We start from the raw sequence: 15,835 nt of genomic DNA on the forward strand, positions 1-15,835 counted from the left end.
GAACTGGTTGATCAGAGGTACTGTGTATCTTAGTCATTGGAAAGGTTTGAGACCTGGAAACGTGGACAAAGCTTTTAGCAGTCTGGTTTGTGTTTTGTGTTGACTCAGCTTTTTGAGCAGGAATTAGGGTGTGAGACACCTGAGATATTTTCAGATGTCTGTGATGTTATGAATCAGTGCTTAAAAAGACGTCGTTAGAACAGGATATGTGGTGCTTCCTGACTGTTTGAATGCTGCCTAGCTAGAAGTTCACATGGTCAGTATTTTTTGTCTGAGTCAAGGTTTTGTAGTATATCCTGTTGATTTTCTATTAGCATAAAAGAGAAGTATTTCTGTGCATGTAGTGGCTAGTGCCACGCTGAAAGCATGCTTCATTACTCCAAGTTAATTTCATCTTTGTGAGGTTTCATCAGTGATAAAAATAACTTAGCAACAATTTTAGTTTTCACAAAGGGCAGTGATATGAGTATGGCACTGTCTTTAAAAGTAGATTGAGACAAAGAGCTTGTAAAATGGGGTAAAAAATGTTAGGGGTAGGAGAGAGATTACTTAGTTGGAATGCAAGTAAATGCGATGATGTGGATTTGATGATTCATCCCACAAGGAGCAACTCATACTTGAGTTTAAAAACGGAAATTGTTTATGCTTCATACTGAAGCATTTTAAACTCTCTGAGCTCTCAGAAATCAATCCAAAACTGAAAATCCAATACTCTGACTAATGTGCCATCAACTAATGTCCAACAGTGGAATAAGGGCTTTTATCAGTTAACTTATATACAGAAGTAAACTGACTGTGCTTGCCTGATAGGTTTCTCAACTATGCTGCTCCACCCATGTTTGGGCAGGAATGCTTTAAGTGAACTGTCAATAGTCTTGAGCACTCAGTGTTTTACTGAACCTACATCTCATGACCTTGTTTAACTCAGGCTGTTGGGTCTCACGCTTCTGTGAAGAGAGAATATGTTCTTTACAGATGACTCCTTTAGATGTTTGTATTCTGCGTACGTAAGCTATGAGTCAGATTAAGCAGATTTTGGCAAATGAATAAAATGCGTTGTTTGAGATTGTAGTGTGTCTCAGTAAAATCAGTGAATGCCTCAAAGGATTCTTGCTTCACACAACTGAAATTAAGGTGCAACCATTACTGAAGGGTGGTATTGATGTCTTAAGAAAACTCATTTAGTGCAGGAAAGGATACTGATTTGGCAGTAATTCTAATGTGGTGGAGCAGGGCATAGCGCTGACTAGCTTTAGCTTTTAATGTGTGAGTTGATATTGACACTGTTTAAATGAGGTGATAGAGTGATAAGACTATCTGCTTGTGGTAATTGAACTTCCTGAACTACTACTTGTAAGACAAAACTGTAGAGATATTCTGGATGATACAGGAAGCTTTGCAAACAAAGCAGATTCCACAGAGGCAATGTGGAAGAGATTTACAGAGAACTGGCAGTATGCATATAAATAGGAGAGGTGTTTTCTAGGCTTTAGAGGAGAAACTTTTGTTTGTATATTACAAACAACCTGTAAAACATTAATGATTGTTGATGACTCAGGAGAATGAAAAGATTATACTTAATTAATTATCTTGTGGGCTACAAGGGGTCTTCATGTTTGTTTTTTTTTAATCAATTTCAGTTCTTTAGAAGTAGACAGAAATGTCTAATAAAATTCCTGTGATTCTTTAATTGCTACCCATACCCAGGGACACAATAGAAGATGTCTGTTGCTGCTGAAGCTACTGTTCATTTCAGTTGGTTGTTCATCAGTTTACTTGTTTAAAACCACAAGAAATTAGAAAATTACTAAAATGCATTTTTTTGCATAGTTTTTACAACGTGTGCATCCTGGTTATTCTTTTATCATTTAATAACTTTATTTTGGAGGAAATAAGCTCACCACTACAACTTCCCTATAATATTACCTGCTCTCCCATTATGAGATTAACAGTTGGAAGTCTTTCCTTGTTGTTTGTGTAGCATTTATGAAGTTGCAGGTAGACAAAGCTAATTTGGACCAACTTCAAATTACATGTTATTTTTTGTATCAAACTGAAATTTTCCTTATGAATGAAATAGGTTGTTTTTTTTTTTTTTTTTTTTTTTTTTTTTTTTTTTTTTTCCTGATGGTATTGATGGAGAGACCATCCCTAGAGCTCCTGCTCTCATTTATAACTTTCTAATAGTTAATAGACTAAAGTTCTCACTAAAATCACTAAAGTGAGTTTTTAAAGTAAGTTTGTAAAGCTTTGCAGTGGAAGATCCATTATATGGAGGAAAAGGGTGACAAAGAAATGCTGAAGCAGTTGCTTATTTTTTTTGGTAAATGTCCTGAATTGAATATGTAGCCAATGTTTGTGGTTTTAAATATATTGCTTACTGCTAGGCTTAAAATGTTTAAGGTGGACTTAAAAATAGTTCTTAAAAGACAGAGAAGAGTAGGCTATCAGCTTTTCTTGGGCAGCAGTGTTGGCCTAGTCTGCATGCCCACCTCAATGCTTTGATGAGTTTTGTGTGGCAGTAGGACTAATGAGATCAAGAAACAGTACAAAAAAAATCTCATTTATTTCCTTTCTTCTTTGATTGTTTACTAGAACTCCTAAGTTCGTTTGTTTCCACTATTAGATATGATTGTGACTGCTTGTCAGTCATCTAATAATAACTGTTTAATTCAGCATGGGTTGAAAGCAGAATATTAAATGCACACAAGCAGATCTGAAATGAATTTACAATTGCAATTAAATGACGTCAGAAAGATGGTGTTGGAGAAAGTAGTAGGTCTCCTGAGTCTGTGTCTTTCAGAACAGTAAAGTGTGCTTGAACTTGTTCTGAAGATGTAAAATGTAAGGGTAAAATCTCACTAGATGATTTTAAAAAGAAAAAAAAAAAAAAAAAAAAAAAGAATAAATAACAATGAAAGGAATCCTGCCTTCTGTTCCTCAGGGTGATTTTTTTTTTTTTTTTTTTTTTTTTCTTCAACAATTGTACTTCTGTCCTGATTGCAGTGGAAATGTAAAGTTGTCTCTCTACAACAACAAAAAACAACCTGGTAGCATACTTAATTCTCCTTTTTATATGAGAATAAATGTGAGAGAACTTGGCAAAGTGGAACTATCAAAGCAGTGTTCTCTCTTAGTGTAAGACAGATTTCTAAATAAAATTACTAAGTTTGAAACAGTAGAGAATTAGTACCGCAAAATGCGAACACTTGGGGCTGTAGGACTGGAGGCATACAAGCAATGAAGCAGCAGTTGTAGTTTTGTTATGTAGGCCAGTGGAGTTGCAATAAATGTGCAGGTGGATACAGGATGAGCCTTGAAGGCTCATTCTTTCCTGTTTCTTTCTTCAGGGTTCAGCTAGTTAATTGCTAATCGCTTTGTCCTATGTGGGACTGCACTTACAAACCACATCATAATGAATATTTAGGCATAAAAATGAGAAGAAATAACTGGAGACCTTAAATATTCCTAGTGATGCCTCTTGATGACACCTCTGTGCCACAGCTTGTTGGTTACACATTTACAACCGTGTACATTTTGGGGATGATTGTCAAAGAGAAAAATAAGTACTTTGGTCAGGAGAAATGTTAGTTGTAGAGTCTTTCAGTTAGCAGTATGGCAAGAGCTAATGATGCGTATTAGAATATTGACATTCAAAGATGTCTGTAGTTTTTGTTCCTCATGAACATAGCTTTGTGAGGAACAAAAAGCGAGCACTAATACAATGTGAGGTTCACTAGATACATATAGTTACCTGTATGATATAGTTTTCTGCTTTTGTTACATTTTGGTTCTTCAGATTGTGCCATGATGTATTTTCATTCTGTAGGATTTAAGTAACTTTTAAAATAACTGTGGCTTTGTAATAGATCTGTGCTGGAATATTTGCATTCGATTATGTGTGAGGAGATGAAAATTTGACAGATATTAATAGTTCAGACAGCGTTCCAGTTGTTAGAATAGGTAAGTATTTGCATAAGAAAGAGCATATTGAACTGCAATGGTTGTCAGCAGTGTAAATGCAGAAAATAATCAAATCCTGTTTCTAAATGTACTTGAATTGCAGAGCTAGGCATATGTATTGATGCCACATGTATTTAGTTTTTGGGCCACATATCCAAATACCAATGCGTTTATAGTAGACCTAAATAACTTCATGTTCAAGTCTAATAATTTTGATACTGCATACTCGAATGGTTTTTTTTTTGAAGAACAATGTTTATGGGGAAAAAAAGGAACTGAGGTAGTTGAGTGTCAGTTACATTTCATGTTTTCCTTGATAAGAGAGCTTACTTCATAAGCTACAATTCCTAAGCTTCATTTACTATAAACTTGCTACGTTAGAAGTGCATTCAAATAATTTCAAAAATCCTTTCAGATGCATATACAACTTTCTGTACCTATTTTGTGCTTGGTGGAATTCCAGACATAATTTATTAGAGTTGTCTGGTATTGTGCTGGTATTGTGCAGGATACCTTGTCAGTATCAGCATATTCTTTTTGTTGCACCTAGATTTAGGTTTGGAAGAAAATTTTTTTTCTTTTTCTTTTTTTTTTTTTTTTCCTGTAAGAGCAGGCTGAAATCACTCAGTCAGTCACTGAATCAGCTTCTGGGACTGCATTACAAGTGAATGCAGTGTAGCACTAAAGGTACTAGTGTGGTAGATGGATTGTTTGAATGCTGATGGACTGGCAGAGCATTTGTTGATTTTTTTTTTAATTTATTTTTTTTTCTGCTGGCAGTGCCTGTCAGTACCATATTAGGCCCTGCATCTCTGCTAGCTTCTTATTTTTCAAAAATACAACTGTTTGACTTCTGAACTCTATTTTTTTTTAAGCTTAGGGAATGTTTTTTAAAAAAAGCTGAGTTATTGTGAGGCACATTTGAAGTAACATTCTGGAACACTTGTTTTGATCTAGTTTTTCCAAAATAATTCTTGACTTCTTAAGTGCAAACTTGATCTCAGTTTGATGCTTGCATACAAGCTATTGTTTAAGCTTTTTCATTACAGTGTAACAAAGATATTTTGCTAGATAGCAATACTTGATGTGCATCAAATTGGCTCTACATATTCCTTTCTTTTTCTGGCCTATTGTGTTCAAGAAGCTGTTCTGTACAGATATGTTATGGAGCATATTAGACTGTGTAAAAGCTATCATAAAGCTAATGAGTTTGGCCAATTCAATGTAGCAAAAATAAGTTGCCACCTTATATCTATTTTTAAGAACTGGGATAATTTTTTTTTTATTGTGAGGTTGAACTTCACTCTTACTGAAGAGTTTTTACCCTTTTCAATGCATGCAGCTCTTTTAGCTACAACTATATGCTTTGAACCTTGGATTGATCCTTTGTGGAATGATTTTTCTTTTAAGATAAGCAGTGCGTGGTTAACTTTAAAAATGAGAGTTCTTTTTAAGTCACTGAGCTACTGTGCTTTGGTTTGAGAAAATTCTCTAATTCTTACGTGCAAGTCTGTGTTGTTCATTCCTGTATGCTTGTTTTCCAATTGGCAGTGCCCAAAAGTATAGCCTAGTAAAAGTGGTGGGCTTGGTTTGTATGTACTACGTGCCTTGCAGAGATGGTTTGATTTTTTTAGCTGAAGGTGCTTATAGCTCTGAAACACCTCTAGCTCTTGTAGGTAGAACAGATAGTAAAGTGAATGTCATAGTTTACTTGAAATTTCCTTTGTTACTATTTGAGGAGAGGGCTAAACAGGTAAAATAAATAAAAAAATAAAAATAGCTGTTTGGAGGGAATTTAATTAGCAGTAGAGCAGAAGACACATAGTAAGTTGTGAAAGTTGACAGTGCCCATGCAGTGAAGGATTCAATGAAAAATTGAATCTGGGAATTTTCTAAAAAATGAAGCATTTTCATTTTGGTAAACTCTAAGAAGAGGAGGGTATGCATATTTGTTTTTATTATTTAAAAGTTAAATAAACTACCAAAATACTGCAGAACCCAATCAGCAAATCAAAGCCTTCAAAGGAACTACTAGCAGTATTTGATCTTTTCATGAAAAGTTGTTGGTAAAGTCACTTTTTTTTTTCCCCCCCACTAATAATACACTTGATATAATACAAAAAACCTGGACAAATGCTGTAGCAATGAAGTTTGGCTTTTCCTCAAAGAATAGAAATTGTAGATCCAGAAATACCAGCGCGTGTGGACTACAGTGCAACTTATTAATCACAGCAGCTGCTTAAACTGAAATTACAGCTGTTGTGATATACACAAGGGCTTTCTCCTCCTTTTGCCATTCTTTCCTGTTTATAGCAGCTTCCTGGGCAAGTTCTTTGTCCTATGGGCAAGAAGGAAATGAAGCAGGATGTGAATAGAGAGGAATTACATTGTACATAGTAATGAGGAAGCCAGTAGCATCACTTTACTTTGATACAGTTGGGAATTCTTGTTAAAAAGGAGCAGGAATTCAGGATTTCAGGTGCTTGTAACGGACTATGAGGAATGCAAAGTGTTGTTAAAGGAGGAAGTAAGCAAGAACAGTTGTATTATCATAATGCTGTAATGTTTTATGTGCTTAAATTACCCATGAACAGTTACATACTATTAATTTTTTGTGAAACAATAGTTTTTAAATGTTAACTGATGGTTTTACTGCTTATCTCAAATTTATTCTGAAATTAGCTTGAATCTCAGAGCAGTGTAAATTAACCTTAATGGAGTTGGGAAGCCTATCTTACATGCCCAGGCTTTTTATGAAGTTCAACTATGAATGCATAGGTTAGGAATTAAAAAGGTCAGAGTTAAATAGTAATCAGTTTACACATTGGAACTTCATCAAAGCATAATGCTGTACTTCCACCTCTGTTATTTGGGAATGGTTCTACTGTGTCGTAAACAAATTGGACAGTGGAAGTGCAACTGTTCATGAAAGAGAATGTCCTTTGTTGAGGATCAGTGTACAATATGATTACTATGCCTCAGTTTTCTCTTCCCTCCTATTTGAGAGCAATGCTGAGGCAGTCAGTGCTCCAGCTCAATGTTTTTAGCTTTCTACCCCTCTGCTGATATTAGTCACAAAGCTTGGTGACCCTCTGACTTTCACATGGAAGTTGTCTGTCTTCTTTTCCTGGTATTGCTCACTTCTGAATGGTCCATCTCCTCTTGTGGGAATGTGGGAATAAAGTACAGTAATTGATGTCTTCAGCAAGCTTGGAAAGGATTAATCTCCTTTTGTCTTGTAGTGCTGTAGCTGTTTTATAGGTGGCTGAAAGAATAATGCTGGAGGACTGACTGTGAAAACTGTGATACCTTAAACTTCCTCTTGGGCAGGAAAACTTTTGGTTTCTGTTTTTTTACATGAGATCAAAAGCAGTACATAAAAGACAGTGTGATTTCACTGTTAGTGTAAGAGACTGTCAATCTGAGTGTCAGTGCGAATATGCAGGCACAACTGCTTTGCCTCTGCCTCCAGCTAGGATCACTTTCACTTGTTAAATGTGGTGCTTATCTTGAGTAGCTACAGGCAGCTCTGTACCTTGTGTACTGTAAGGAGTTTGGAGAAGTGAGCTGGAGATGTCTTAGGGGAAAAAGGGTGTGAGGTATCTTGCTTTCATATTCAGTATTTTGCCCAGAGGATTTTGAGTGACAGATGCAATATAAAGGTAGAGATTATCCTGCTGGAAGTTCTGGGAGAGATTGACAGTGCTAAAATGAAAGGTGGAAACAGGTATTTTTGGTAGAAGTGACAGCTGAAACATACCCTGAGTTCCAGAACTTATTGCTTACATAGCTGTCTCTGAAATCATGGTTGGATATTTTTCCTCTTGATCTTCTTGCTGAATAATCTTCATTTTAGAAAGTCTGATCAGACTAAGGGCATCTTAGTTTTAATTTCAATATTGGAGTATTTTACTCCTGACTCATACTAAATTTACGGCTTGATAATATGTAAGAGGTGTAGCTGGAAGGAACATGTTGAGATGCAGTTAGAAAGGTAGGAGATTTATGTTAGCATCTGGAGTAGTAAGAGAAAAATATTCTAGCTGTATGTCCAGAGTCTGACTGGGAAGTAGTGTGGGGTGTTTTTTTTTTTTTTTTTTTTGTTTTTTAAGCACTCCAGTTGCTGCTGTGTTTTGATAAGTGACCAAGACAGTTTCTATAACACACCAGTGTTTTAGCTTTGACTAATTAGTGCTTTTACAGTGTCAAGGATCTTTTTCTTGTTTCTTACAACTTCTCAGGCAGTAAGCTGGGGATGGGTGGGAGGCTGAGAGGGGACACAGCTAGGACAGCTGACCTGCACTCATCAAGGTAACATTCCATGCTGTGTTATATCGTACTCAGCCATAAGACTGGTTGGGAGTTTTGCCGAAGTAGCAGTTGCTTAGAGTCTATCTGGGCATTGGTCTGAATGTGGTGAGTTGCATCTTCTGTATCCAGTTGGGGTTTTATTTTATTTTTGTTTGTTTTCCTTCACTCACTAAACTGTCTTTAAGTGAACTCATGAATTTTGTTTTACTTTTGGCCTTGTAACACTGATTCTGTTGGGGTGTATGGGTGAAATGAGTGGGCATGCCAGCCAGCTTCAATCCACTGGTGAGAATACATCTGAATGTTTATTTTTAATCAAAGTTTTTAAGAGTGAACCTGTTGTTCCTCCTTCCTACGTTTTTAATGTTAAAGTACATGAAATATAGACTTCTTTATTCTAAAACAGTAGGTAATTTTTTTTTCTTTTATTTGTGTGTGTTTTTGTTTTGATAGAATATCCAAATAAAAACTTTGGCAGATGATGTGGTAAGGTCTTTGGAACGTCTTAATTTGCAATGATAACTCACACTGCATGCTGTCTTACTCCAAATGTTGTGGACAATATGACACGTTCTTATAAGGATATAAAGCATTACATTTTAGAAAATTGAGTTACTGTACTTCAGTGCCTTCATTTGTAACAACTTGAGAAGCTTCTTCAATTATTTCTCAAATTGGTATCATTGAGCATATTCAAAATATTTTGCTAATACTATGGATGTGTTGAAACTGTTGGTGTTATTTCCTTTGGCCTTCTTTTCAGTGGTAGAGATCTACAGCGGTTCTTCAAAATTAGCCAAATGATCCAAATGGAATTACTTATGAAGTAATGAAAATGCACTGCATTTCAAGCACCCACTTTGTATTTAGAAGCATTAAGTTGGTAATTTTGAATATTCCATATGCTTGATATTACTTCATTATTTTGAAATAGACTGTAGTAAAATTACCAACCTATGCTTTCTCTATCCGGAAGTTAAGCCGTGCTGGCCATTCAGTTATATTTAGCCATATTACTTATCTGTGAGATTCTTTTGTCTTTGAAGTGATGTTACTTTGCAGTGCAGTTAAACAAATTTGTTGTTAATGAAACATCACATTACAATGAAAAGTGATCTTAAATGACTTTTTGACTGCTGAAAGGGCTCTTATTAAAGAGGAGGACGAATACAACTGCATTTGATGTTGGTTGGTTAATTTGGGTCCTGTCATTCCAGCATTATGTAATATCTTCTGGCATTTTCAGTAGATATGCCCTAATTTCAATTATAAGAGAAAAGTGTGTTTAGTGTATATTTTTTGTTTTTTTAAAGGCTGTTATAATATCCTTTTAAGTAATGTGTTTCTGTCCACAAATTTAAGACTTATTAGAGGGAGGGAGGAGAAAAAAATCCACAAACAAACATAACTCCCTAAGAATTCAGGGGGCTGGCAGCTTATCTAGGGATACTCACTGTTCACGAATTTGAAATAAAGAAGACATCTGAAATCTCAAAATAAAACATATAGAAAAACAAACAAACAAAAACCTCAAACAAGCAGAAACAACAAAAAACTACTGCAGTACAATGAAAGAGGAAAAAATAAACAATTATTGTAGCTTGTATTCCAAAGTATTTAAAATTCTCCACTACGATTTAGACTAATCTGAAATTAATCCAGATTTCCTCCAAATTAAATACTCCTTTGAATTTGTTGTGTCTACAGATATTCTGTAATTTCAGACAACATAAATTTAGTTTTATATGTCTTGATAGATATTGTGGTAAATGCTATGAACAATACTGGTAACTCTACTTAAGCTGCTGTTACATGAAAGCACGTCTTAATAGGCTGTTCCATGCCTAGAACAAATATGCTAGTATTTGTTGATGGAAACAAGTAATTTACCAAATCTTATGTAGAGCTAACATTCCCAGTGTATATGTATGTATGTTCATGCATATATATTGACCTATCTACTTAGCTTCTTTCTATTACAGCAGTTTTACTGAAATAATTTCTAACTCTTTATCCATCTCTGTTTAGAGTAGAGATAGATTTTAAATAATACAGTGACAATTGGCCCTGTAAGGAAGGCGTACTTTTCGGTTGTTTCCAATATTAACAAATTAACTGGATAAGCATGCTTAATAAAAATAAAAAAGGGAAGGGGATTGGGTGTGTGGTATATAACAAGTCAGCCTTAACCAGTGTCATTCTGTGGTACGCTTTTACTAATGTCTCTCACACGTATTTAACTGTGAATGGCTGCTTTTACGTGAGTAATCTGTTACATTGCTTTTGAAAATTGCCTATTAGTTTCAGGAATCTGTGCTCAAAAGCACTTCAAGGAATTGTGAAATAGCATTAATTCCTCTTCAAAGTTTATCTTACATCCGCAGGATTGTTTTTATCAGTCTGAACTTGTGAATGCTTTCTTTCCAGTACTAGCTTTTTCAATTGTCCTCTAAAGCTGTAGAGCTCTAGAGGTGAGGTAACACTGGACGTACCTTTGTGGTTCCATATTTTCTTCTCAGGATAATTAGGGAGTAAAAGATCAAGATTTTGAGATTTGACACAGGTAGTATACTTTTGAAACTGTGAGTAATAGTCATATGCCTTTTGCTCAAGTTGTTTGAGTTTTACCTCTGCTGCTGAAATTATTAAAAAATATGTGTATTAGTACCATGCAATAAACATCTCTGCTTTTTATCTGTTGATCTCTGCTTATTTTCAAATGGATATCTTTGCAGCGTGACAGAATAACGAGCTTCAGGAAATCAACAGTGAGAAAAGAGAAACCGTTAATTCAGCACCATGTTGACACACAACCTACTATTAGTGAAATTCCACTCGCCCAGGCGCTTCTGGATGAACGGTGCATGAACTTATCTGAAAAGGAGGTTATGGATCTCTTTGAAAAGATGATGGTAAGGTCTTTTATGAGTGTGTGTTTGAGTTTATTACATACTAGTAACTTCAAAATGTTGATTTGGCAGTACTGGCGCATAAACAATTGAGTGACTTAGAATGCTCATGTAATTTAAACATAAAGAATACCAGCAACTTTTTTAGAGGAAGCAAAAGAAAAAGGCAGAAATAAAATTAAAAAACAAGCTACTGCTATTGGTTATTCATTAAGATAACTGATAGTTATCCTAATTGTGGTCGTTAGACATTATTGTTGAGAGCTGGTTTTTAATAAATTGATTATTAAGTAGAAACACATGCTTAGGGGGAGATTTATGTTAGGTATTATGAGCAAGTTCTTTACTCTGAGGAGTAAAAAAGGAGTGAGCACTGGTATAGGCTGTCCAGAAAAGTGGATGTCCTGTCCCTGGAGGTGTTAAAGGCTGGGCTGGATGGGCATGGGCAGTCTGATCTGGGAGGATAGAACCAGTCCATGGCAGGGTTAAGAAATGCATGGACTTTTAGATCTCTGAAAGCCTAAGCTATTCTTTGAGACTATCTATGATTTATGCAAATTTTATTTATCTAGTAGGATGCTGCGTTTTTAGTTTTTTTTAGGGTTGTTTTAAATGTGTTACATGGAACACTTTCACATCTAGCCTTGTTGCAAGTTAGTAGTCTTTGTAATCTCAGCCTCCTGGTTAGATATAGCAGGGACGTTGTCAGTGTTAATAAGTTGTTTTTTTTTTTATCTTTATAAGAAACAACAGGAATGTGGTAGGCTTATTGAATACTTGTGTTCAATATTCTAGTTTAATTTTTGAGCTAAATTTCATTAATGGTAACTGCTGCTAATGTAGTCATGATTTTTTGCTGGATGTTATGTTGAGGGACATGGTTTAGTGGGAGCTATTGGGAATAGGTGAACGGTTGGACTGGATGATCTTTTAGGTCTTTTCCAACCTTGGTGATTCTATGATTTTATGTTTTTGGCTAACTCTGGAGAACACCAGATGCTTGAAGGAACAGAATTAGTTGAGAAAATCAGCTAGATCAGAATTAAACAGATTGAAATACAGATATGCTTGAAGAAGTCTCTTCTGTTTAAAAATGAGCAGTTTAAATAGGAAAAGGAGTATAAAAGTAGCAAAAAAAGCCACCATCAACAAAAAGAAATTAAAATCCTGGTGTCATATGGTCTTTCTCTACAGGAGGACATGAATCTTAACGAAGAACGGAAAGCTCCTCTAAGAGAGAAGGATTTATCCACGAAACGTGAGATGGTTGTCCAATACATTTCTGCTACTGCTAAATCCGTAAGTAGTTGTCTCTCCAGGACAGGTGGAACTAATAAATTCATTTTTTTTTTTGGTCTTGATTTACCTCCCAAGAAAGAGGAGGCTGCAAAAAATCTCTACTGTCTGCAGCTGTATCTACAACTGTGTCTGCAAATTTGCATTTTGTTTTCTGAGCAGTGTGAAAACTAAATGCTGTTCTGTAAACCACAAGAAATTGCAAATCTACTCCTCTAGAGTAGTGGATAGGTAGTATTTTTGTGCAATTGGCTATATGAATCTTTGTAATGAAAAGGACTTGGAAAGGGCAGCATGACTTCATAGTTTCAGTAATGACATCTGTACAATTTTCAGTGGTAAAGAGTAAAAATATTGAAAGGATTTCAAATTAAAATTAAGTCAGTATTTTAGCTTAATTTGAATATGTTGAGTAGTGTAAGTGGCTTTGAGACGGTACTAAATACTCTGCTAAGAAGTATCCTGAAGGTACATTATGTTGTTCCTTTAGTGAAAAGATTGTTGCAAAATACAACTTGAAAATGTTTTTGACTAGAAAATTATATATTCAGACCTTCTAATTGTGTTGGTGATTCTATATGAAGAATTTTTGAAGTTGATCTATTTCAGGGTAATGAAAATGTATGGTTCAACACTTGTTGGGATGAAGAGACATAATTTCAAATACTGCAGAGCTGCAGTTTGTTTTCTGCAATAGTGGGACTGTTACCACCAAATAGATATAAAATGAAACTGTAAATGCCTTTTCTCTGCTTAAAAAATTGACTATGGCAAATATTGTTATTTTTACATAATAAGAGAATGTATCACAAAACTACACGGATGTTGTATGAAACAAAAATGCAAATAGATGTTTTGATTTCACTACAAATTGCCTGCACTCTGATTTGTGCCTCTATTTGCTCTATATAGAACTTTAAAGAAGCTTGTACTGAATTCTAAGGAATTAAATAAATAAGCTACAGCTTATTTATACAAGTGGTAGAGGAGGGTAGCTTTTCATATTCAAGGAGCAGTAGTATCTTCACGTGATGAGATCTGTTGTTGGTGTATTTCTTGATTTAGATAAATATGTATGGTTTTATTTAGAAATTAGGATAATATGTAATTCTTTTTTTTTTTTTTTTTTTTTAACTCTTAGCCTTTTATGGCAGTAATATCTTACTAGAAATTAAGCCTGTTGAGTAATTCTTCAGATACCTAACAGCTGCAGCACTTCTTTCTACGTAGCTGAGTATCCTTTCAAGAAACAGATAACATTTATTAAATATCTGCTTCTTGATTAAATGAGCTTTTAGCTTTTAGAATCAAGTGGGTGGAGTTAAATTTCAAGAAAAAAAAATCAAAACTAGAACCTAATGCCATTTTTAAGCCTAATTGCCTTGCATTGAAGAATATGAAGTTATATGAAGAAAAACTTTTGCAAATGATGACTTATGCTTCTGGCAGTGGTGATCTTCCTGCATGTAATTATTTTAAACAAAATCAGCAGTCTTTTACTCTGTCATGTGAGTAATCAACTGCTTCAAGCATTGTATTGCTAAACATACAAGTTAATTGAAAACTATTCATGCTTATGGAGTGTATCTTAGAATATTTTCAGTTAATGTAGTTTGCCTAGACTCTCTGAGAACTATTGCTTATGTTGTAATGTTTTGTCTTTGTTTGCTAATCAGTGTTATTTCTCAAATTTTTCTTAATAAACAAGAGTATTTTTGTTGAAGCACTAGTAATTTTCATAGTGGAAGTACCTGCAGTTCTTTCCCAAAACTAGTTAGGAGATGGTGCTCTCTTGTTTGTAATGGTATTGGAATGTAGTCTCTTGATTACTATGGTACAGTAGTAGAGTAAGAAAAGCATGGCTACCACTGCATGTCTAGCTGCTGAAAGTTTTAACAAACTACATTACTACCATCATGTGAGCTGCAGTATGGGGGGAGGCAACAGAATTGGGAACACATTAGCTCACTGACATTTGAAGTGGAAGGGGAAGAGAGGGGACAACCCACCAAACTAAAATCCCAAATATGTGAACATATGCTTTGATCTTGTCAGCTCCAGTGTGAATGTTCAATAGATACGCAAGATATTTTTTTCTAATAGAAAAGGGGCTTGTATCTGACTCTATACACTCCTTGCAGTTGAATCACAGCATTTGAATGAAGTATTTAAAGTTGTTTGGAGACATGAATGACATTTTTTTGTCACTTCATACCCTAAAAATAGCTAACATCTTAATTGAACTACAACTCAAATGTACAAGTATTGATTGGGGTCTTATAATAATGCAAAGCTTTGTTTTCATTTTTAATTACACCTTCTGTTTAGTTAAATTGTTATGCTGACTTAGTTGAATTCAAGCCCTGACTAGTTTATACCGCATCTTGATTTGGCAAACTTTTATTTTCCTCACACCACCTTCAGCTTTGTCCTCTGTGAAATCGCTCACTACATAAAAAATGATGTTTCTTAATTTTTCCTCCCTTTCTTTGGTCACAGATAACTATACATTTTTCATCTTTTCTGTACTGAAGATACTTTGGCTTTTTCTTCTGCTTAGAGCTCATGGCTTGTGAAGCACACTGGACAATTGATGTGGCTTTTCCAGTTCCATTCCATGTTTGTTTTAGTTAATGCTTTTGAGCTCTCCATTCATCTGAAATATGACTCTCATTTACTCCTGCTGTCTTAACCAAACTTAAAAGTCAGTGCTTCATATCCTTTGCCTTGTATGCCATCTGCAGCACGTTGTCCATGCTTTTCTGAAATGCTCTGCTGTCCTCAGAGTTCTGAGTGAGAAAGAAACTTGATTTCTCCCATGGATGAAAAAGACTTTCCTTTTCTTTGGAGGACAAAGGAAGCAGGGAAGCTAATAGGCTGGATCCTTTGATGTCAAGTGCTTAATCTGTGGTTGTGATTTCTTCTATCATTTGAAAATTGTACTTTGGAAACGATGAAGGCTCAGAATTCTGTTTCAGAACTGAATTTATTGATGTCTTGTGTTGTATTGAATGAGTTGAACGTTGATGAGAGAATTCTGTAAATTAGGAAGAAAGATTTCCTGTCTGGTGATGACAGTTCATCTTGTGCTTCTGGAGGAAGCTTCATCAGCACAAGGAGAGAAGAGGTGATTGTGAAAGACTTGCAAGGACTGTCTTCTGAAAGGGTTCCAAAATAAGTAGTGGAAAATATGAGTAGAAAATGAATCAGGTAGAGGCTAAACAGATAGCATCAAATTCAGATCATGGCAAGTAGCTGACAGGGAAAGACCTACAGACTTTTCTATAGTATTAGATTTTAGAGGAACATGGTCATTTGCACAAAGTAGTAGAACAGGGCCAAGGTGTGCTGATTTT

The 15,835-nt window shown here is 35.2% G+C and overlaps 1 protein-coding gene across 6 annotated transcripts in view; it reads left to right on the forward strand.

Moving 5' to 3' along the window:
• Positions 1-15,835, forward strand: part of DIAPH2 (diaphanous related formin 2) — a 146,510-nt gene that overhangs the window by 4,132 nt on the left and 126,543 nt on the right. For 5 of the 6 annotated variants that reach the window (XM_052672766.1, XM_052672768.1, XM_052672769.1 and 2 more), the window contains exons 2-4: positions 8,728-8,760; positions 11,010-11,186; positions 12,378-12,482. In XM_052672766.1, the coding sequence (XP_052528726.1) occupies positions 8,728-8,760; positions 11,010-11,186; positions 12,378-12,482 (315 nt within the window). The remainder of the gene's footprint in view (positions 1-8,727; positions 8,761-11,009; positions 11,187-12,377; positions 12,483-15,835) is intronic. The other variant, XM_052672770.1, reaches the window with a different exon arrangement.

Source organism: Tympanuchus pallidicinctus, unplaced genomic scaffold (genome assembly GCF_026119805.1).
Source record: "Tympanuchus pallidicinctus isolate F22 unplaced genomic scaffold, pur_lepc_1.0 scaffold13, whole genome shotgun sequence".
NCBI classification, from domain to species: Eukaryota; Metazoa; Chordata; class Aves; order Galliformes; family Phasianidae; genus Tympanuchus; species Tympanuchus pallidicinctus.